General features: G+C 42.1%; 1 protein-coding gene across 1 annotated transcript; it reads right to left on the bottom strand.

Moving 5' to 3' along the window:
* Positions 1-8,457: 8,457 nt before the first annotated feature.
* LOC139405935 (protein lin-28 homolog A-like) lies at positions 8,458-24,826 on the bottom strand. The gene is made up of 4 exons (XM_071148388.1): positions 24,817-24,826; positions 23,463-23,635; positions 12,487-12,671; positions 8,458-8,677 (listed from the first exon to the last, which is right to left on the bottom strand). The coding sequence occupies exons 1-4, from the start codon at positions 24,824-24,826 to the stop codon at positions 8,458-8,460; spliced, it is 588 nt and encodes a 195-aa protein (XP_071004489.1).
* Between the last annotated feature and the right edge of the window lie 437 nt (positions 24,827-25,263).

The following is a 25,263-nucleotide window of genomic DNA, read 5'->3' as shown; positions in this document are numbered from 1 at the left end:
GACGTTAAGTGCTCAGCATTTAAACAACATTTCATTGTATTAAATCATTAGGCCTGTAGTCTATAAATTGGCATATAGGCTGTGACTTACTTAGAATGAAATACAAATTAAACGAAAAAGGCATTATTAGGCTCAGTCTACAGCAGTGTATGTGAGCAGGGGTTGAGTGGTCGGGAAATCCCGCTCATCATACATATGGAGTGGTGTTTACGCAGGACTCGCCACATTCTTTCCAAGCGCTCTGCTAAAAACAGCTCCACTCACAGGAAAAAAAACAACTGTGGCACCAAATTCGTTCCATTCATTAAAATCACAATTTAACCAACACCTATCTATTTTTGTGACTACCTGGACCTACCATTTGGTTTTGAAGTATTGAAACCAAACTATATGATTGGAATGAAAAGTATTTTAATAAACATGAAAAGGTGAATGTAAGAAGCTCTCATCATTTCAAATAGGCTACATGTTATATTATACTGCATATAAACACTCTAAATAGGTCAGGGGCCAGACAGGGAGCCTAAGAAGGAACGGAAATGAATTATTTAGGCTATATTATTTCAATTATTTCAAGGCTATAGCCTACAAAGAAATACATTGTGAAGAATTTGCGAGTGAGACACTAGACTGGTAGGGAGTCATTGACATTAAACGCTCAGCATTTAAACAACATTTCATTGTATTAAATCAGCATAGTAATTAAATTGCGCATATAGGCTGACTTAATTATAATTAAATACAAATTAAGCGAAAATCTGCAGCACCAGCTGTGCCATCAGAGACTCTGGGTTCCGCCCAGGCTCTGTCGTAACCGGCCGCGACCGCGGGTCTGTGGGCGAAGCACAATTGGCCTAGCATCGTCCGGGTTAGGGAGGGCTTGGCCGGTAGGGATATCCTTGTCTCATCGTGAACTAGCGATTCCTGTGGCGGGCGGGCGCAGTGCGCGCTAACCAAGGTTGCCAGGTGCACGGTGTTTCCTCGGACACATTGGTGCGGCTGGCTTCAGGGTTGGATGCGCTGTGTTAAGAAGCAGTGCGGCTTGGTTGGGTTGTGTATCGGAGGACCAATGAGACAAGATAGTAGCTACTAAATATTTGGATACCACGAAATTGGGGAGAAAAAGGGCAAAAAAAAATCAAAAATCAATAACTAAATTAAACGAAAATCCCATATTAGGTTCAGTCTACAGTGCCTTTGAATTCATTTTTAGAAACACCAGTTTGGCCTTAATCTGTGGCTTCACCCTCATGCTACGGTGCCTGGAGAGCAGGCCAGAAACGGAGAATTTCCCTTCCGCGCTTAAGCGCTGGGGATGCTCAACACCATTTTGGTCACTCTTGGCAGGCTGGGCAGGGTGGCCAAGAGAAAAACCTTTAGCTAGGCCTAAAGGTTTTTTAGGTAAAAAATTGAATTGAAGCCTGTATTTTTTATGTCCGTCCTCAGATATGGAGAGCTGCCAAAGCCTGTCTGCAGATGAAGAGGCCCCAGTGAATGTCCCAAGAGACCGCTGGCACATTATTGTATGCCATGGGTTGTATGTATACATATGTTAGCAAATGTTGTATATAACACACAATGTAGGCTACAAACGTATTGCAACTGTAGCAGGCCAATCCTTCTCCTGGAGGTATGCTGGGTGTGCAGGCTTCTGTTCCAGCCCAGCACTAACACCCCTGATTCAATTTATCAAAGCTCATGAGTTGACTATAATGGGTATTATTGCTGGGTTGGAATAGAAGTCTGCTCAGATCAGGTAATGGAGCTCTGGTGGCCACATCTGGTATGGACTATTTTTCACCAGAAATTATGCTTTAGTTATAATAGCTTATGAAGATGTGTAACATTTACGAACAAGTTAGGTTATTTCTACATTTTGAAATATATTTTGATTCATTAATTGAAGGGAAGTGTTTGAACTTGTTTTAATTGTTAACTTAAAAACATGATTCAAAATGAACTTGTGTCAATGTAAATTCATCACAGATCACAATTCTGCAATAGAAAAGGTGTGAAGGGAATCTGTCTCTAATATGTCTGTGTTTCTGTGTTTCTGTGTTGCTTTCGCAAATGAACATGGCCTTTTTATCCAGTTGGGAGCTTTCCAATCGGTTTTATTTGATTGTCACTCTGTCATTTTGCAGCTTATCATAATGTCATGCATCACCAATGAAGCCAAGAGGCCTACAGTTTGATGGTATAACTGTGCAATCAAAGTGCCTCTTGTCATTGCACATCTGAAGCAGAGAATAGCTAAACTCACACATAATTTGCATATTGATGAGCTAGCTATATGTTCTCAATTTAAAATGATACCCGTAGATAATGTATTTGAGGCTAACCATAAACCTGATTTTAAATGATTTTTCCAACATAAAATTGTTTACTGCAAATCCAATACTTGTGTTCTAGGTACAGCACTGTGCCTGAAAATAAGGAGCTGGCAATTTGTAGCCTAATTAAAAATACCTTGTTTATTTTCTGAGAATGATTTTAGAATAAAAAGACAAAATCAGAAGGTCAGTGGCATGGAGGAGGATTGCAGAGATATTGGTGTTGAAGGTGGGTACAGATATATTTGCAAAGCCACAATTTCCTTTACACAAAGTACCCATTCATGTGCATGTAGGCCTATGTATTTTACAGGAAGTGATATAACAATCAGTCATGATACAAGTATAATGAATGAGCAATAACCTAAAATATATAAGAATCCTAATGTTAAGATACCATAATCCAATTGATACCATAATCCATAAATTCAATTGATGGTTAGTGTTTCATTTACAATGTTATAATGTATGTTACTGGTGATTTCTGTCCTTTGGTGGGCACATTCCACAATTTAATTTACTCAACACATTCACAAATGGTGGCTTTGATCACCGTTTTGAGGTTAAGGTTGCTTGATGTTCATAGCTAGCTAGCAGCACAAGCAAATATTGTTGTGCAAATTTCTCTTCACACACCATCCACTCCAGCAATCTCTGCAATCCTCCTCCATGCCATTGACCTTATGATTTTGTCTCTGTATTCTAGTAAAGCAAAATCATATGGAATTGGAAAACCAGACACAGCGATGACTAGTGGGCTCCCGAGTGGCGCATCAGTCTAAGCCACTGCATCTCAGTGCTAGAGGCGTCACTACAGACACCCTGGTTTGAATCCAGGCTGTATCACAACTGGCTGTGATTGGCAGTCCCATAGGGCGGTGCACAATTGGCCCAGCGTTGTCCGGTGTAGGCCGTCATTGTAAATAAGAATTTGTTCTTAACTGGGGTGGCAGGTAGCCTAGTGGTTAGAGTGTTGTGCCAGTAACCAAAAGGTTGCTGGATCAAATCCCTGAACTGACAATGTAAAAAAATCTGTCATTCTGCCCCTGAACAAGGCAGTTAACCCACTGTAGGCAATCATTGCAAATAAGAATTTGTTCTTAACTGACTTGCCTAGTTAAATAAAGGTTCAAAACTGACTTGTCTAGTTATATTTAAAAAATGACTGGCTGTCCTCCATCTTTTCTGATTTTGCTTGCCCGGAACTAATGACAGGCGGAACTATGTTTCATGAAAGGAAGATTTTCAAGCAAACATCTGCTCCTCACCTGATTGGTTAACCGCAGCTGTGGCGTGCAATTTGCAAAAAGTATAGCAGAGCTGACCTTTTTCTATCGCTCCGCTAGCAGGGTTCACACCGCTCATCTTCCCACAATCCCCTGCACATTGCTCTGCGTGCTCCCGTTGAAAATGATTGGGTGCGGAACTTCGTTTGTCGAATTTGGAAGTGGTGGGAACCGTCAGCCGCTATTATCTGGCCGCCACTCAAGTAAGAAGACGACTAGAAAACCTATGGAAAGCGTTATTGAACAGCTTTTGTGAAAGGAAAAATGCAATCTGTGGTCATAAAGAGAGAAAGTAGTATTCAACATCTAGCGAGAGCGCTAAATGGACCAGAAATAATTGGTCTAGTCGCACCGCTCCAGCTGCGCTCTGCTCACATACTCTGGTCAGAGTATAAACAAGAGTAGACTGCCCCTGCCTCTGGCGGATGAATGCGGAACAGTTTCCGACCATTTAATGCAAATTATAAGTATGAGCAGCATTGTGCATATTGTTGCATTGGGAGAAAAAACTACACCAGGAAACACATTGAATATTGGCAGATGTTTTTTATTAACTAGTAGGAAAATTGTATCTTCACAAATCATTAAACTGTTAGTCACAGTTTTTTTGGAATGCATGCTTTACACCATTTAACGAAATTAGAAAGTGAATAACAAATCCAACCAACCATCCCAGTATCCCGAGGTGCCTGAGATACCTGAGCATAAGATTATATGGTTCAAGAGCCAAAGGTTTATGGCAGTAAACATTGATACATTCCTCAGTATAATAAATGCACATTCTTTGGAAATGACAGGCAACATCCCCCATAGATACCACACAACTGCATCAAATGGCCCATGATCACAAATTATGTAATAGCACAAAAAGCATAAACATGACACAAGAGTCACTTGTGTATGCAGTAGCCTTAATGTTTTTCTGTGGTTTCCACGTAACCCTGAGGACATAATAATATACTCAGTCCTTTGTTTTTTAAGATACATCTAACCCATCTAACAATCAACAATCAAATCACAATGTGACAACAACACATCAATGGGGAGTCAAAATAGGTTGAGGTAAAACAGTTTTGCTCAAACACACATGGTTCAAAAACAACTTTAGCTGTGCCATACAAGATACCAATTTAGCAAATATAGTTATTGAGGTAGAACAGCTTTGTTTACATTATATTCATTCAGTTTGGCACTTGCTTATTTCTACTAGTCCAGAACAGTGAAACAGTGTTATGATCTAAGCAATGTCCTCTGCAGAAATGAGTAATATTACTTTTCATCAGTCCACAGTGGAGAATTTGAGAGATAGTAGAGTTGTTTCACATTGTGAAACAACTCTGATGTAATTTAACCATCAGAGGGCTTTACTAACCAGAGATGAGCAAAATACACGTGAGTTGTGCGTCTCTTTGTTAATGGGAAGGGTTTAGGTCATCAGTGGCAATCAGGCTTTCCCTTCATTGACATTCATACGGCAACATTTTCTAATCCCGGCAAGTACACATGTTCATTTAAAAAAACTTGAATCTTATTATACACATGAGTTCTATGTGCGATATAGTCCCCCACATGACTGAATCAATGGACATGTGCTTTCAACACATTTCTTTGCATGACAAAATCCTGAGTTAAAACATGTATCACTTCCTTAAACCTGTACGACTTGGGAAATAATATATCCCATCGCCCAATAACAAAAATCTGGTCAATCCACCTATTGAGACGAGACAACCCCAATATGTCTAATACTACTAACCCAATCCTTTAATTTGGTAACAATATTCTCATAAACTCCCCATCAACAACGATTATAGAGGGAAAAAATACAATAATAGAGGAATAGTATAGGCCTGTCATGACATATTATTATGTAGGGCAAAATAATAGAGAACATCAGCAGATGTGGTATTAGATATGTTGACAAAGTATAAGTATTTAATATAGTGTGTAATAACTCATATCGTCTCACATGTCAAAACATTTGAAGACTAGTTTTAAGGACACGCTATGAATTTGTTTTATTCTTCATGATTAACTGCCATTTTAAACCATTTTGTGCGGATTAGAGAAAAATAGTTTTACTGTTATGCCGAGACATTCAAAACTGGACCCAGAGGTCCTCTACTGTTTTCTTGTCATGCACTTTGATTTGGCACCAGAACACTCCCTTGTCTTTCACTGCACACATACAACTAATATAGACAAACATTGCACCCCAATCCCGCCCCTCCCCAACCCTCCTCCATCGCCCCTTCCAAGCCTTCGAAAAAAAATCTGAAGTATTCCCTGAGTTGTCAGATTTGTGATTCCTGAGAGACGAGCCTGAGTGGAGGTTATGTATACGTTTCGTTCACCACCTACATACCATACCATACGTATCTTGTATGGTATCAAAATATAAAATATGGAACACATATTCATAAGATTAAACTGAATAGAATACAACAATGCATCTCCTACATGATTAGTGCAAGAGTGACATTTGCATTGGTTTTGGCATAGATAAAAAGAGAAGATTCACAACACTGGAACGCTAATTGTGTGTAGCAGTAAATCATACAAGGCAAAGTAAAGAGAACAGAGTTATTAAAGGGGTCATTATAAACTTTGTGAGATGTTTTTAGACAACAAAAGTAGTCTTATGTCAAGATGAATCCACATCCTATGCCAATGGTGGTGTAGATCCAGCTATATGCCTCAACTCCAAATTAATGGAAAAGATAAGCACTGCAATTCCATTTTGGATTATGGCATAGCCGGATACAAAACTAGCCTGGGACATGGATTTATCTCAACAGGAGACCCCTTTGAGGTATCTGACAAACTTAGATTTGAGGTCCCTTTAAACTAAAACAGCATTGAATAAGATAAAGGCAGACACAAATGGCTAAGAAATCTGATGTCTAGTATGGGATGGAAAACCCACCACAGTTAACCTGGACCTAGATCTGTTTTTGTTTGGCGTAAAAATGACCATAGTAGTTGGCAAGACAACACAAACAGAGCTGGGACCAGGCAATCATGGAGTGACCTTAACCTGAATATGAGGAGAAGCTGCAGCGCAATTTAGATACAAATAAATAACAAGGACTATTTTTAAAAGGCTTCATAATAATTCTAAATATATATTAATTGGATGTTAGAGGTCTGTCTTTCAGCTTCTCCTGTAAAACGGGAGTAAAGGCTGATTGGCTTAGCTAGTTCTACATGCACCTCCATGCAGGGCTGGGTCGATATTCATTAGTGCACGCCGTAACAGAAACGATTAGCAAAAAATGAAAACAAGCGTTTCTTATTGGACAAATTCTGGTAGTCCCTCCCTGTTTCAGTCCGTTTTCTTCCGTTTGGTGCCTTGTGAATACGACTGTGGTGTTTCTGTGTAGTCCTCACAAGCAGCTTTGGAGGCAATGTCTTAAATAGGTACCTAGTAATTGACGACACTGAATAAAAATGTGTTGCTCCCGCTTTTACTCTTGAAAAAATGTGTTCTCAAAGGGGTTCTTTGTGGTGGGAAAGGGTTCTACATGAAGCCTCTTTCACTCGAAGAACCCTTATGGTTCTAAGCAGCACCTTTTTTTCTAAGACAGTAGACAACGCCTGATGCTGCTGCTGCTTGGACTGTCAAGTATAACCAGGACAAGTATGATTATGTAGATTTATGAATCAACCTCAGTAATCCGTTAAAATCTTGCATCTGATTTCTACATGATAAATTACTTATGTTTGATACATTTCACAGGTATTGGTGTGATTACCGGAGTCAGTGATTAAATTCCAAATACTGATGTATGTAGTCTAAGCAGAGGATGATGAAGTTGATTATAAAGATGTAAGATCTTAATTTAAGGCAGTTTGCTACTGCAGGAAAATAAATCTACAGCAACAGGAAATGTAAATTATCATGTGGATTATAATGAATGGAATTTTTTTTACAAGGGTTGATAGATATTTCTTTAGTGAAAATCAAGTCTTGACATTTTCAAGTGGAAATCACAAACTTTAGAAGTCTTGGATACACTACAAGTTGCATTTCCTAGTGTGCGGGAAAATTCTCAGCAACAAAAAGAGTGATCAAATTAAGATCCTACACCTGTAGGGTTCTCGAGTATGGTTGTAATGTAGCAGCAGCAGATCAGACATGAAACAGAAATGACGCAACCACAACAACATCCGAAAGCTGGCCATAAATGCCATACTTTTTGGTTTGACATTCATTTGTCCCCAGGACATTTGCATGGTCACCAACAATATTGGTAGCCGCCAATACATTGCCTATAGCTATTACCCCGTCCCGTTGGTTCGGATGTGCCCGCCCATTACCACCCATGAGACTAACATTCATTGCAGAGGTGTAGTGTCACAACTCTGTTTTTGTCGGATATAGTGGGGTGTAACAATCAGGAAAGTCAAGAAGTTGTAAGGCAGCAAAAATGTTTAGCTATCTACTTGACACGGTGATTTTAAGCTTCCTGGTGAGTTTAGTATAGTAGCATACTAGTGTGAGTGGCATGGTTTCTCATGATCTGCTCAGTGAAAAATAAACAACTTTCTATTCTATAAAGACATCAAAATAATATGTGATGTGCCATAACTTATTACAAATTTAAACCCCTCAATAGCGGTTCCATACATTTTTACAAATATTGTGCTATAATAATACAGCTGTATTTGTGAGTGTTACACCACAAAATATTAACTTCAGTAACATTCTTTCTTCATGATCGTTTTGTTTACAAAAACCTGAGGTAGTTCCAAAAGCGTCTTATACAGTTGAAAGGAAACTTAGCGGCCATCTATCCAGTAAAGCTTCCCCAAGCGTCCTTCCTGCATCTCCTCGTTCAATCGGAGCTCACGGGGGGAGGGGCCGAGTGGCCGTGTTCCTCGTCGTCCCCTTTCAAGGAGGAGGGCTTTCCCTGAGAACGTGGCGAGGACTGCTGTGCTTTGATTGGGCAGTTGGCGACCATGTGGGAAATGCTCTGGCAGAAATGGCACTTCTTGGGCTGGGGCGGCAACTTGCACTCCTTGGCATGGTGGTCCAGGCCTCCGCAGTTGTAGCACCTAAAAAACAAGACAAAGTGCGCGTTTGAGCTTGAAGACACTGCACAGAATCATGATCTACAAATCCCCTCTCAAATAACTACTTGTTTTGTGATGAAGATTAGCGATTCTGCACCTTGCCTTGCTCAAACGGATCCCCTGAACCAGGCTGATAAATGTAAGACTGGGCCATATGTATCAAGCATTTCAGAGTACAGGATCAGCCTTTATATCACAATGAATAGGATTGTATGGACAGTGAGGCCCTGATCCTACAGATGTAGGATCTTAATTTGATCACCCGGTTGCAGGAGAACTTTCCAGCGATGCAAAAAACTTGTAGTGTATTTGAGGTATAAAAAGGCTTCTGAAGTTCGTCATTTCCATTTAGAAATTTCAGACTTGATTTTCCCTATAGAAAAATGTATCTCAATACCTACAAAAATGTCCGATAATTGTAATCCACAAAATAATTTACATTTCTTATTGCTGCAGGATTCTTTTCCTGCTTTAGCAAACTGGCTCAAATTAAGATCCTACATTTGATAGGAGTGTTGGGCCAGTAACTGAAAAGTTGGTGGATCGAATCCCCGAGCCAACAAGGTAAAAATCTGCCATTCTGCCTCTGAGCAAGGCAGTTAACCCCCAACAACAACTGCTCCCTGGGTACCGATGACGTGGATATCGATGGCAGCCCCCCCGCACCTCTTTGATTCAGAAGGGTTGAGTTAAATGCGTTCGACACATTTCAGTAGAATGCATTCAGTTGTACAACTGACTGACCTTCCCTACATATGGCCCCTGATCTCGTATTGAGTGAGACGCGCTGTCACCTGCAATCCACAAGAGGGCAGCATATGCCAGTTAGGCTAGTGCTGCAGCAGAGCAAACCAAGAAATCTGGCCAGTTCCATGCTGTGTCCTATTTATTTATTTTATTTAATATTTATTTAACTAGGCAAGTCAGTTTAGAACAAATTCTTATTTACAATGACGGCCTAACCCGGACGACGCTGTGCCAATTGTGAGCCGATCTATGCGACTCCCAATCACGTCTGTTTATGTTACAGCCTGGAATCAAACCAGGGTCTGTAGTGACGCCTCTAGCACTGCATATGACCAACCTTTTTTTATGAGAATAGGATGATTAAAAGTGGGTTAAAAAGTGCAAATGATCTTTGTTCGACCTCATGTGCAAATGCAAATTGAATACAGGATGTACGCTATTTATAAAAGCATGTTTTCTCTGTATGTTTCAGTAGGCTATTTGTTACTTTGAATGGCCTCCCATCTACACATTAACCACCCTTTTCATTCTTTATCCACAGTACTTTGCTGCAATGAGGTCTTTTTTAGCTACATCAATTATATTCCTTCTCCATAGAACGTACACAGAGTATCACAGTCCATGCAGAAGGGTTAGGGTCAATGGTAGCCATAAGAGTAGCCTTTCTTTGATAGCTTCAGTTTAAACCTATAAAATAGCCACGCGTCCAGGGGCGGCTGACAGATGGGGAGTGAGGCTGTCACCGCTGCTGTGCCACTGAGGAGCTATTGAAGACCTCCTTCCCCCAATGATGCAGATGAGGCTTGGTCAGGGGAGGCTCAGGGGGGTCAGTTGCTTGTACTTGTACCACATTTACTTGTACCACTGGCCGTTGGACTGGTGTCAAGGTGTACCAACACAGAAGCTCTGGCCTGGCCCAACTGTCTCAACATCGATCAGGGAGCGCGAGCAGGAAAAGGGAAATGGTCCTTTGTCTAAACAGCTGCAGCAATGATCTCCCAACTCTAACCCCCGCAACCCCAACCCCCTACATTTTAGTCATACACGGTTGCCATGGTTACCGTGACCTCTAACCCCCTCCCGGGCTCCTACATCTGTTATCAATTAAATGGACAGGGTTTTTTTCCCTCCCTGCATCATATTTACCTTCTAAAGGCGTCAGCATGCTTCAGTTCGGATGCCAACTAGCCGATGTCGGCTTGGCGAACCAAACGCATGTGATGGCATACTCCCTTTAAATACCTTCACTTGAAGAAAAAAAAAGTTGCAATAGTACTGTCCATTTTGAGTCGCCGTAGCCAGTACACTTCCTCAAAATAGTCTGAATTAATCTAAGATAATGCAAGAAATCTGTCATTAATTTTGACATTTTTGCAGAGGAGATCTTAGTCACGCAATTTTACATCTAACTAAGATGTTTGGTGCAGTATTTCTCAATAACAAAATGTGCATGAAAACGAGTCGTCTCTCGTTGAATGACAACAAAGGCTTTACTGATGAACCCTTATTGTTGACCAATCACCAACGAAGGGGCGTAGACTTCGGCTACCGACTTCAGCTTGTCTCAAGAAAACATTTAGTGTGGCCGAACAACTGAAAAAGCCCTTACCGAAGTCCAAAATGAACAAAAACATCACAAAATGTCATCATAATATATGCACAAACTGATCCGAACTGTTTCAGCACGGAAGAATGTGGACACCTTAAGGTGGAATCAGAAAATAAATTGTGGGTGACTATGGCCATATTAGAGTCCAGTTAACACACATTAGAAACAGGGCCCTCTGTTTCTAATCCCATGCAAACACCGCCACCTAATAAAGAATATTGAATATGCCATTGACAAAAATCTTTTATTATCTTAGACCTATGTACTGACTAATGTTCAAGACATGCTATAAAACAGTTGATCTTATTCTCCATTGAAAATGTTGGAGCTGGCCCCATTTAATTCCTCTTATAAGGACCAGCATAGTCTGGGGAGAGTGAATCGTGCGCCACAGGCCTCCCAGGACTCTTTGAGGTCGTAACCATCTCCATTCTCACCCTGACTACACTTTGGGCATAATCACAACTGACAGGAGGCCACATTGATACCCCTCTCTAACCCATCACAATATCCACAACGGACAAAGGACCCACAATGTTGGCCCGCCTCTCACTTTTACTTTACTTTATGGTGAGAAAAAGCGAAGAGATTTGTGGATTTTAAAAGGAATTGATTATGCAAGTAGTGGGGTATGGGACCTTTTTCATGCAAAAGGGTTCTTCGGAACCTTCTCAATGGAAAAAGGCTTCTAGAAGTGTTACTTTATGGATAAAATGGTTCTACCAAGAACCATTAAGAGCTATTTTAAAGGGACAAGCCCAAATAACTCTTATTTTTTCAGGTTATTATAACTAACACGAGTAATATTTCATATTTTACTACTTCTAAACTGTATTTGCAGGATAATTATAATCCACATCTAAAGTGATTCAGAAACATTCATGTTACCAGTTCAGGTTACCACCACAAAAACACATTTTGTGGAAGAGGTTTGGAAAAGGTTTTTCAAGAGAGAACCTCTGGGTGTAAATCCACCAGGGACGTCCAGAATTAAACAGCTATTGATCCAGGTCACACGCCAAGCCTGCCTGTGTGACCCTAACCACAGCCAGGGGTGGGGGTCAAGGAAAAGAAGAACAGGACAGAACAGGATAAAACACCCTTTTGCAGCATTTTGGATGGACAATTGCAGATGTGAGATCCAACCACGATAAAGAAAATACTTTGTTTGGCCCACCATCTTTGAGTATGTTAGACCCCTACTATGGTGTACATAGTGGTATGTGTGAGAGATGAATAAGTACATTGTTGCTTATCTGATGAGGCATTTTCTGTCCATTTTGATTTTGTGAACCACCTCTTTTTCACCTAACATTTGTGTTATATAGCTTTTTTGAATATTTGCAGGAATTACTTTCTGTTTCAGTGTATACAGTTTAGTGGTTTCCTTGTCCCCATTCGATGTACAGAGTGGGAATACAAGGCAGGCACTTACCTATCTCCCTTGGAGTGCCGTTTCTGGACGCTCTTGCCTTTGGGTCTCTTCTCGCTGCCCACACAGTGTGTGCCCTCTGGCCCAGTGACTCTCTGGGACTCCAGGCCTTTGGCTGACTTCTTGAAGGTGAACTCGACCGCCTCGCCCTCCTTCAAGCTGCGGAAGCCCTCCATGTGCAGCTTACTCTGGAGGGGAGAGAAAGACAGTAGAAGGAAACATCAGAATACTATTAGAAGTTTCACCTTCATTCCCGTGCCCCTTTCCAAATTCATCTCTGAGTAGGAGTGCTGATCGAGGATCAGCTCCCGCTCTCCATATCATTCTAGTCATTATGATCTAAAAGGAAAGGCGTATCCTTTAATAGCACTCCTAATTTGAGACTCTTGTGAATATGACCCCGTAACCTTTTAGAGGTCATATCAAACATCCCATTTTGAACATAGAGATGGACTTTCCAAGGGGCATTTCAAACATATCTTGGAGGGTTGTTAAGTCGTTACACATCCTTACGAGCAGATCTTAAGTCCAGCTGCATGATATGCTCCAAATCAATGACGACGCAATCACAAAGACCTTGCAGCATCAGCTAACAAATCAACTAATAGTCGGCCAAGGGAGACGCTGAGGAGTGACCCTCTGTGAACACTATGCTATCTTCAAACTTTTCTAACAGAGATAGGCGCTATCTGGCATCTGTCCTAAGTCTCCTGGCTGTTGATCATTCTGTCTCGCCTCATAAATAAACAACAACTACAAAGCCTCTTATTGTCAGACGGACTATTTGTCCTCCCTCCCTAGTCTGCATTAGTCTGTTGCCCAACACTGGCCACAGTGGCCTGTGAGTCTCCTGTGTTTGAGTGGTAAACCTGATGTGATAACCTTCACCCATCCCCCTCTGCCAAAGGACCTGCATTCCGCACTACAATGTCCCCTACCCCCCAACCTCTCTTCCCAACTACATCACAAAGAACCACTAACACACTAACCACCACTGCAGGATTCTTGCTGGGAGGGATAGGGTTGGGGGTGGGGTGGGGTGGGGGGGGGGGGGGGGGGGGTGTTCAGGGAAACATTCCTTGGATAGTTGTCTGGCAGAGAGACACGCAGATAAGTTGAGAATCAACACATCGTCACTCCAAATGATAGGTACCTGCATGCTTTGAGTTAATAATCGATTGATTGTTTTACTCAAATGTGACACATTAAGCATGGAATCAATATCAACTCAAAGCCTGAAAGCATTCAACAGCCCAAGAGTATGGACACAATCCACACCATGATCCTTAGATTAACGCTAAAGACTATGCTAACATCCAACCAGGTTCGTGTTCATAAGGGCACACAACGTTTGAAACGTTATGAAGCGCAAAAATAAAATAGTCCCATCCTGTTTTATTGGTGCCAAATGAATACGACCCAGTACTTTAAGATACAGTATCCTACAGATTTCGGATCCCATTCTGCTGCCTTCACCTCAGTTGACCCAGGCAGCGCTGTTCAGCAGAGAGACGTTCAGCCATGAGATAAAAAACAGCCTTGGAGGAGGGGAAAATGAGGGAGGGAGGAAAGGGGAGGCTATGAAAAAGAGGAATGGGCTGTGCATTAAGGGGTATAATGCCAGAGGCAGCCTGGGTAAAACAAGAACCCTCCAAAAGAGCTGTTGGATTGGTGGTATGGTATATCTGCAACCAGGCAGCAGATATCATTGATTTTGATACGATTAGCAATGAAACCTGGTGTTTCCTATCAGAAGTTTCAACTGACCTTTGAGAATTTCACCATAAGAGGGTGATCAATATTTAGCTGCGAACAGAACTCCACAAGTGTAGAGCCAAAAACCCCAATATTTCTCTCATGCTCAGGTCAGTGTCAGGACAAGACTGATGGCTATGCCACCTCATTTAGGTATTTCCTAGGCACCAAGTGCCATTTGTCTGAGTTCATGGACCCAATTTAGGAGAGGAAAGACATCAGCCATGCTCACCACAGAGGATTTCCTCTCCAGAACTGTCAATGGCTGCCATTGTCAGGCTGGGATGATCTTATATTATTTGAGGCAATCTTAAGCGTATATTTAAACGACTAGGGGGTGAATTCCCAGACCCAGATTTAGTCTAGCCCTTGACATAAAAAGCCAGCTCAATCCATTGAAAATGCCTTTTAGTCCAGGACTAGGACTAATCTGTGAATGTGAAACGGCCACAATCTGATTTATCCTTCTTTGACAGCCTTCTCTGCATATTGCTTCAAATATCAACAACGACGTGTGTGTAACTGTGCAGTTGCTTTGAGGGGAAGGTTTAAACGGTTACAATTAGGCTAGCTTGAAAATAAAAGCATAAAAAAATCATGTGCCATAGATCGCATTTTAACCAGGACACTAATTCAAATACAAGCCACATGGCCTACAAACAACTGCATCTATTGTGTAATGAAAACTAGCAATGCAATAGCATCTGTAGGAGGAGAATTACAGTAAAGTGAACAGTTCCTTAATACTGTAACGGTCACTGATGAGCATCTGCGGTGAAGTTACAAGCAGATCTGGGACACACAATGGGTCCTCCATAACTCCATTTGGGTGACAGAAGTGCCCCCTTGAAAAGCTGCTCCATTGTGAGTTGGCCCCAGTGACTGTTAACCCACTTCCCATCACACGTGTGACCTCCCCTGCTCCACAGGAGTGGGTAGGTTAATCCATACACACCCCCAACACAGAGAACATACCATGTGGAACGAGAAAGGAGACTCCTAGTATGGCCTTAAACCCTACCAAACTGGTGAAGTGTATTGGAGGGCGATATGAAGCTCTACTGTAGGCTATGTCCATACTAGCTTGAATAAAACAGAGTGGGGTAGATGAATGAAGACATACGATGAGAGAGAGAGAGCTGACAATGGGAAGGGATTGCTGCTAGGACAAAGAGGGGCTGATGGGCTCGGTCACGGCCGAGAGGAGCATGCTTCATTGGGATTCGTGGTCTTATTGTTCACCTGCACACAAAGGCCAGCAGGCCCCAGGAGTTCATGTTCTCTACCTGACACGCAGAGACTCATTTCAGGGCCAAAGCCCCATTGCCATAATACACCGTAGCCATAACTCCCATCCGTCCATCATGAATGAACATTGGACACACATGTTCTCGCCTTCCTAACAATGGCTAGCAAGGTTGGGGTCACTACAATTTAAATTCAAGAGGTTAACTGTCATTCCAATTCTGAATTTTTCAATCATTGAGTTTGCTTCCTGAATTCAAATGAAATGTAATTGACCTGAACCCTGATGGCTAGGGGAGGAAATCAGTGGAGAAGTCACCACTTAAGATGTCAAAGGACAGGGTTCAGGAGGCCATTGTCCCAGTTACATCGTTAACAGATACTGTTCACTTATTGAAACATAATCTTTAAAAGGCTTGGAATCTAGAGTGGCAGCACCAGAAGAGAGATGTCCGCATTCTGGGAAGAATGAAATAAGTATTTAGTCATACAAATTACTTACTGAGAAATAGATTTATATTAAAGGAAGGTTTTAATAAGGAAGACATCATTCATTTGGGGCGTGATTGTAGTCCTGGCCATTTCAACAGGTTAAAAGTTCAAATAGCTGAAATAAATGGTCTAAAAAGCAGCGGTTCTGAAAGTAATGGCTCAGATACACCAATACCGTTTGCTGGAGTACTCCACACTTCTGAACGTAATTTGCGAAGCGAGCGTGCACTGATTTTACATGTAGAATCGGATGAAAAATGGTGTCGGTCAGAGGTCTACAGTTGGTGGTTCCTAAAACACTGCGTGCTAAACGATCGGCAGACAAAAGATGGATCCACTTTCGGTGCAATGTGTGTGAGGCTTAGGGCTCTACACAGTCTTATGTATTAAAAATTAAAAACAGAAATAACTTATTTGCATAAATATTCAGACCGTTTGCTATGAGACTCGAAATTGAGCTCAGGTGCATCCTGTTTCCATTAATCATCCCTGAGATGTTTCGACAACTTGATATGAGTCCACCTGTAAATTCAATTAACTGGACATTATTTGGAAAGGCACACACCTGTCTATTTTTTATTTATTTTTATTTTACCTTCATTTAACTAGGCAAGTCAGTTAAGAACAAATTCTTATTTTCAATGACGGCCTAGGAACAGTGGGTTAACTGCCAGAACAACAGATTTCTCCCTTGTCCACTCTGGGATTCGATCTTGCAACCTTTTGGTTACTCTGGCTAAAACCACTAGGCTACCTGCCGCCCCACTAAATAAGGTCTCACAGTTGACAGTGCATGTTAGAGCAAAAACCAAGCCATTCGGTCGACGGAATAGTCCGTAGAGCTCCCAGACAGGATTGTGTAGATCTGGGGAAGGGTACCAAAAAATGTCTGCAGCATTGAAAGTCCCCAAGAACACATTGGCCTCCGCCATTCTTAAATGGAAGAAGTTTGGAACCACCAAGACTCTTCCTAGAGCTGCCCCCCCGGCCAAACTGAGCAATTAGGGGAGAAGAGTCTTGGTCGAGGAGGTGACCAAGAACCCGATGGTCCCTCTGACAGAGCTCAACAGTTCCTCTGTGGAGATTGGAGAACTTTCCAGAAGGACAACCATCTCTGCAGCACTCCACCAATCAGGCCTTTATGGTAGAGTGGCCATAGGGAAGCCACTTCCCAATAAAAGGCACATAATAGCCCACTTGGGACCTGGCCAAAAGGCACCTAAAGACTCTCAGACCATCAGAAATACGATTCTCTGGTCTGATAAAACCAAGCCTGAATGCCAAGAGTCACGCCTGGAGGAAACCTAGCACCATCCCTACGGCGAAGCATGGTGGTGGCAGCATCATGCTGTGGGTATGTTTTTCAGCCGCAGGGACTGGGAGACTAGTCAGGATCGAGGGAAAGATGAACGGAGCAAGGTACAGAGAGATCCTTGATGAAAACCTGCTCCAAAGCGCTCAGGACCTCAGAGTGGGGCAACAATTAACCTTCCAACAGGACAGCGACCCTAAGCACACAGCCAAGACAACGCATGGGTGGCTTCGGGACATGTCTGTGAATGTCCTTGAGTGGCCCAGCCAGAGCCCGGATTTGAACCCAAATTAAAATCTCAGAAGAGACCTGAAAATAGCTGTGCAGCGACGCTCCCCATCCAACCTGACAGAGCTTTAGAGGATCTGCAGAGCAGAATGGGAAAAACTCCCCAAATACAGGTGTGCCAAGCTTGTAATGTCATACCCAAGAAGACTCAAGGCTGTAATCGCTCCCAAAGGTGCTTCAACAATGTACTGAGTAAAGGGTCTGAATACTTATGCAAATGTGATATTTCAGTTTCTTATTTGCAATACATTTTCTAAAAAGCTGTTTTTGCTTTGTCATTATGGGGTATTGTGTGCAGATTGATGAGGGGGAAAAGCAATTGAATCAATTTTAGAATAAGGCTGTAACGTAACAAAATGTGGAAAATGTCAAAGGGTCTGAATTCTTTCCGAATGCACTGTAGAATCACAGTATGTAGAGAACGGCGCAAACGGACCTCCTTCGGCTCCGTTTGGGTAGACTGTGTAGACCCCTTTAAGGCGCATTTATTCCTGGCTATCTAAACACATCAAATTAACACTTGCCTAGTTAAATAAAGGTTCAATAAAGTAAATAAATAACAGATTAGTTAAAAAAGCTTATTTCTCTCAAGTTTTGTTCACAAAATTGCTTAAATCCCTGTTAGTGAGCATTTCTCCTTTCTCCTCACACCTGACAGGTGTGGCATATCAAGAAGCAGATTAAACAGCATGATCATTACACTGGTGCACCTTGTGTGGGGACAATAAAAGGCCACTCTAAAAGCCGCCTCCAATGTCAATTTAGATAATCTGGCAGTACGTCCAACCTGCCTTCACAACCGCAGACCAGGTGTAAACATGCCAGCCAATGACCTCCACATCCGGCTTCTTCACCTGCGGGATTGTCTAAGACCAGCCACCTGGACAGTTGGTGAAACTGTGTGTTTGCACAACTGAAGAACTTCCGCACAAACTGTCAGAAATCATCTCAGGGAAGCTCATCTGCATTCTATTCGTCCTCACCAGGGTCTTGACCTGACTGCCGGTTGGCGTCGTAACCGACTTCAGTCACCTCCGATGGCCACCGGCACACTGGAAAAGTACACTCTTCACAGATGAATGTCGGTTTCAACAGTACCGGGCAGAAGGCAGACAGCGTGTGTGGTGTCATGTGGGCAAGCGGTTTGCTGATGTCAGCGTTGTGAACAGAGTGCTCCATGGTGACTTTGGGGTTATAGTAAACCTCAATTCTCCTTCCCCCCTTCACCATTAACATAGACTTGGCAGAGAGGATTCAGGAGCACGGAGGCTTTAATCACTTAGATTTCAGGGATCTGAAGTGAATGAACAGCTAAAGTGGACTTCTCTCAATGAGATGCCAAGCCTTTATCTTCTCAGCTAGAAGGGCCTCACTCACATGGAAACTAGGAGGGAAAAGGGTGCCCCCCCTTCACTATTGGTCAGGATGGGTTAACCTGGGTAGTTTCCCAATTCACTCATGGGACCTGGACACCATGAGGATGAAAAGACACTGATCATTTTTGAGAGCTTCAAATTCGTGATGCGAAGTGGGTAAATTGCATCTGACTGATCTACAAATAATGAGTAGTTATCATTGATGCAAAGTGATTTGTTGATTAGTCAGTCTGCAATTTCCTGCAATGTCGAACAAGCCCATTGCCTCATAGGTAGGCCCGTGGTCTTCACTTAGAATAAATCACCATGCAATGAACTTTCAAGTGTCAAGACAAAAACACAGTTAAAAGGAAAAATCTGTATTTTAGATGGCTCCTCACCTTAAAACTAGCCTATTTGCCAAAAGAAATTGTAAAAACACATCAAACTTCAGATAACTTCAGCCATCACTAGCAAAACATCAACGTAAGTGAATGAGGCATGCATTGCCTGTGTACAAAAGTGACTAAGTCACTTTTAAAGCTGCACTTTGCAGAAATTGCGACGCCAATTGCTGATTGCTAAAATTCGAATAGTTGCCTAATTTCAGTTTATGTGACAAAACAAACACGTGCAGTGCATTTGGAAAGTATACAGACCACTTGACTTTTTCCACATTTTGTTACGTTACAGCCTTATTCTAAAATGGACTAGAACCTTCTCCCCCTCATCAAATCTACACACAATACCCCATTTAGATATTTTTGCAAATTTATTGAAAATAAAAACTGAAATATCACATTTACATAAGTATTCAGACCCTTTACTCAGTACTTTGTTGAAGCACCTTTGGCAGCAATTACAGCCCCGAGTCTTCTTGGGTAGGATGCTATAAGCTTGGCACAGCTGTATTTGGGGAGTTTTTCCCATTCTTCTCTGCAGATCCTCCCAGATATTTTCAGGTCTCTGCAGAGATTTTTGATCGGGTTTAAGTCCAGGCTCTGGATGGGCCACTCAAGGACATTCAGAAACTTGCCCCGAAGGCACTCCTGCATTGTCTCGGCTGTGTGCTTAGGGTCGTTGTCCTGTTGGAAGGTGAACCTTCGCCCCAGCCTGAAGTCCTGAGAGCTCAGGAGCAGGTTTTCATCTTTCCCTCGATTCTGTCTCCCAGTCCCTGCGGCTAAAACACATCCCCAAAGCATGATGCTGCCAGCCATTCTTCACTGTAGGGATCGTGATAGGTTTCCTCCGGATGTGACTCTTGGCATTCAGGCCAAAGAGTTCAATCTTTCATCAGACCACAGAATCTTGTTTCTCCTGGTCTGAGAGTCCTTTAGGTGCCTTTTGGCAAACTCCAAGCGGGCTGTCATGTGCCTTTTACTGAGGAGTGGCTTCTGTCTGGCCACTCTACCATACAGGCCTGATTGGTGGAATGCTGCAGAGATGGTTGTCCTTCTGGAAGGTTTCCCCATCTGCACAGAGGAACTCTGGAGCTCGGTCAGAGTGACCCTCAGGTTCTTGGTCATCTCCCTGACCAAGGCCCTTCTCCCTTGATTGCTCAGTTTGGCCGGGCGGCCACCTCTAGGAAGAGTTGGTGGTTCCAAACTTCTTCCATTTAAGAATGATGAAGGCCACTGTGTTCTTGGGGACCTTCAATGCTGCAGACATTTTTTGGTACCCTTCCCTGTACAATTCCTTCAACCTCATGGCTTGGTTTTTGCTCTGACATGCACTGTCAAATGTGGGAACGTATATAGAAAGGTGTGTGCCTTTCCAAATCATGTCCAATCAATTTAATTTACCACAGGTGGACTCCAATCAAGTTGTAGAAACATCTCAAGGACGATCAATGGAAACAGGATGCACCTGAGCTCAACTGAGTCTCATAGCAAAGGGTCTGAATACTTATGTAAATATATTATTTCTGTTTTTTTTAAATCTTTTAATACATTTACACAAAAAAATAAAAATAAACATTAATACATTTGCAAAACAAATGTGAAATATTTTTTATAAATTAGCAAACATTTCTAAAAACCTGTTTTTGCTTTGTCATTATTGGTTATTGTGTGTAGATTGATTAGAAAATGTGTTTATTTAATCCATTTTAGAATAAGGCTATCACGTAACAAAATGTGGAAAAAGTCAAAGGGTGTGAATACTTACCGAGTGCACTGTACAGTGTAGGGAATTATTGTACCATCTAATCCGCTGTGAAATTTATTTTCCATAACCCAAAATATTGTATTTTCAGCTGTTTGTAGCTGAAAGTAAACGATGCAAAAGCAAAACTTAAGAATGGGAAGCATAGAAATTGTGTACATAGAAATTGCACTTCTTAGACTTGCTTTTTAATTTTTTTTTTTTTTTTTTACCCCTCCTTTTCTCCCCAATTTCATGGTATCCAATTGTTTTTTAGTAGCTACTATCTTGTCTCATCACTACAACTCCCGTATGGGCTTGGGAGAGACAAAGGTTGAAAGTGAAAAGTCCTCCGATACACAACCCAACCAAGCCGCACTGCTTCTTAACACAGCGCGCATCCAACCCGGAAGCCAGCCGCATCAATGTGTCGGAGGAAACACCATGCACCTGGCAACCTTGGTTAGCGCGCACTGCGCCCGGCCCGCCACAGCAGTCGCTGGTGCGCGATGAGACAAGGATATCCCTACCGGCCAAACGCTCCCGGACGACGCTAGGCCAATTGTGTGTCGCCCCCACGGACCTCCCGGTCCCGGGTACGACAGAGACTGGGCGCGAACCCAAAGTCTCTGGTGGCACAGCTGGCGCTGCAGTACACTGCGCCACCCGGGAAGCCCCCAGACTTGCTTTTAATGAGAATGACAGATCTTTAACTCACATTTCTATGTGAATTTGGTCAGGTTAACTGTTAAACCCAGCCGCGTAATTCACAAGAGTGCCCAGGCGTACCCACTAGGAAGCCGGGCCCACCCAATCAGATCGAGTAAATATCTCTACTTGGCAGTGTTCCAAAATGACATCATTTGTCTTTTTACCTATACACGCAAACACCATCAGATATAATTCATAGCAAGCAATGCACTAGAATGACACAGACGAACTGGAATGACATTCACTACCATAGGACTGGTGGACAAAAATAACTAACTGAAAGCCACATACCCAATAAGCCACAAGTATGAACGCAATGAGGCATATGTCACTGTGCTTCTATTGCTATATGCACTATGCCACTGCCTACTTCATTTGTTCATTTAGCAAACAAGACAGCTCATAATACAGTGCCTTTATCAGCCAATAGGATCCCGAGAGGCGCAGTGGTCTAAGGCACTGCATCTCAGTGCTAGAGGCGTCACTGTGGGGGGAATGCCCACATGCAGGAACGGCCCGAAATGCGGGCTGCAGTTGCACACTATTGGAAATTGTTTACACCCCTGATAAAGATGAACAATAATGACTGTATAAAATAAATAATTCAAATACTGAGATATATTGTATGTACATGCATTTTTTTACATTTATATTATTTCATTCTAATACAATTGCTCAGAGAAAGAAAGGTAGGGGTCAAAATTACTCTTGAATGAATTGTGAATAATGATGAGTGAGCAAGTTACAGAGGGTCAAATATCATAACCCCAAGACATGATAACCTCTCACCATTACCAATAACAGGGGAGGTTAGAATGTCTTGGGGGTATGATCTTTGACCCTCTGAAACACAACCACAATGAACTGCAAATGAATCCAACAAGTTTGTAAAGTCACAAGCTTGATGTAGTTATTGGGTGCTAGGGATATGGGACCAAATATGAATATTTTGACTATAATATTTATAAGAATCTCTAGGGGTGTCAATTATTTTGACCCCCCAAAATATGACTTTATTTATACTTTATTTAACTAGGCAAGTAAAATTATTATTTACAATGAAGGCCTACACCTGCCAAACCCAGAAGACGCTAGGCGACGCAATTGTGCACCCCCCCTGTGGTACTCCCAATCGCGGCTGGTTGTGATACAGCCTGGATTTGAACGAGTGTTTGTAGTGATGCCTCTAGCACTGAGATGCAGTGCCTTAAACCACTGGGACACTCAGTTTCGTTCTTTCCTTGTTTTTCCTCAGCATTCATAAACCTTAGCTAGAAAACGGGGAGAAATCGTTGCAAAACTGATCGATATGTTACGATTTTATTTATGAAATCACCCAAACCAATTTGATCAATAACCAATAATATATATTTCTCTGAGCAATTGTATTAATATAAAGTAATAAAATGTATATATTTTGTATTGCAAACAATATAGCCTAGTATTTGAATTATTTATTTTATTCAGTCATTATTGCTCATCTTTATCAAGGGTGTCCATGATTTTGGACCCCACTGTACATGACCACGAGGTCACATGGTAAGCCAGCAACGCGTGTTCGTTTGAGATGGAAAACTGCCTGAATATGTTATTCTGTGTCAATGTATAGTGGGCCACCATTCACCACATATTTGGTGTGGGAATTAGACGGTAATGCAGTTCATTTTAAAACCTCTTACCTGATGGACGAACACATCGACCGGAGACTCGAGCGGGACCCCCTCTCGGTTGGTCATGGACAAAAACCCAAAGCCCATGCGCACGTTAAACCATTTACATACGCCGACACCGTGGAAAGATTCCGAATCCTCCTCGGTACTTGGTCCTTCATCCTCTTCGGTCTTGCAGACTCCTGTAATTTAGAACAATATGTTAAACAATGTTCGTTTTACTATTTACCAGAACACTAAGAGAGGAGTGTGCGCATAAAATTGCCATTCAGCTTTGTTCTTTCCTTGTTTTTCCTCACGCATTCATAACCATTGGGTAGAAAACGGGGAGAAATCGTTGCAAAACCGATCTAATAACCAATCATATCCATAGGCCTAAATATAGACCTATAATTTCAATACATAAACAACAATATTGTAAGGGTCCGTAATAACAATAAACTAGAATTCTATCTAATGCTAGAATTATTTGTTATTCTCCCATCTTATATTTCAATCTTTCACACGTAGGACCTATATATTTCACACTCATAGTGAGTATATAGTATGTGAGGAAACAACACAGACCGACACGAAACGAATGACGAAACCTAGTATATCACTAAATGGCTGGCCAATGTTGAACTGAATTATATGGGCCTCTTGTTAGCTGCGTTTGTGCGACAGAAAAAAGTTACGTTGTGAAAATAAAACCAATCAATTTGCATTTACAAGACTACATTTGAAAATTCGTGTACAAAAATTACATTTACATTTATAAAGAGCCTACTTTGTCAACAACACGAGAACTTGAGTCTGGTTTGCCTATTGCGAACAAAATAAAGCATGTTTTGGTATTGACTAGGCAATTTAAAAAGGAAAATAGTTACACAATTTTAAATTCGTAAGCTGGTATTCATTCTGTATCTCTTTAGAGACAGAGCCTACACTAAACACAATATATCGTCAGATATTTACTCAACCTGGGAATTCCTGGTTAGAAACAGAACCCATCTTGCCAATTCACGCCTTGAGTCAAAGGAAGCACCCAAGTTAATGTTGGCTATCCTTTTCCCCTTTCGAGCAGCGTAATGCCCACGGTTTCCCACTTTCATGCCAAATGCGCAGAAAAGCAAAAGCTTAACTTCGGTGGGAAAGTGGGAGGGCGAAATAAACAAAAGGGTCTGGCAACTTATCGCCCCAAACAATGAGGGGTGGGAGTCACAAGGAAGAATTTGTATAATAATTACCCAAGATCTAAAAGACAATGCAAGGTAACCCAGTCCCCTAAACCTCTTCATCTATGGCCAACAGAGACTCCTTGGCTCTATAGCATCAAACCAAATAACCAAGCAAAGTGTTTTAGTCCAAATTATTGGCCTACCTTCTGCCATGTTCGGTCCAGCTTGTCTTTAGTCTATATCAGTCCCTGTCCCCCCTGTGTTTTTGCCTGGACGTGTCGGGCCCCGCTCCGCGTTGGATCACGTCTTTATCCCTCCCCTGGTCAGTTTCCACTCTTGGTCAATATAGAAAGGACCAGGGAGCATCTTCTTCTTACCATCAACCAACCCCAACCCTCTCGGTCTGGTCCACGTGATTCCCAATTAGCCTACATGATTAATTGCACGTTCTTGATGTTGGAGGGCCCCACATATGTCGAGTGACCAATCACAATTCAGAGAGACCACCGCGCAGTTGCTTATGCAGAGAGACCACCGCACACCACACCACTGCTTATCACCGCGCTAGCTCTGAGCCTCCACCCCCTGAGCCCCTACCCCACCTCTCTCTGTCCTGGGTGCGTATTTAGTGGCCAGCGACCCCACACAGC

This window comes from Oncorhynchus clarkii, chromosome 3 (assembly GCF_045791955.1).
Source record: "Oncorhynchus clarkii lewisi isolate Uvic-CL-2024 chromosome 3, UVic_Ocla_1.0, whole genome shotgun sequence".
Taxonomy (NCBI): Eukaryota; Metazoa; Chordata; class Actinopteri; order Salmoniformes; family Salmonidae; genus Oncorhynchus; species Oncorhynchus clarkii.
This window is presented reverse-complemented; position numbering and strand designations above follow the sequence as displayed.

Excerpts from the sequence above, each read along its gene's own strand:
- LOC139405935 (XM_071148388.1), bottom strand. Across the intron at positions 12,672-23,462 it reads TCGATGTGTTCGTCCATCAG|AGTAAGCTGCACATGGAGGG; the intron begins GTAAGAGGTTTT and ends TCTCCCCTCCAG. Across the intron at positions 8,678-12,486 it reads CGGCACTCCAAGGGAGATAG|GTGCTACAACTGCGGAGGCC; the intron begins GTAAGTGCCTGC and ends CTTGTTTTTTAG.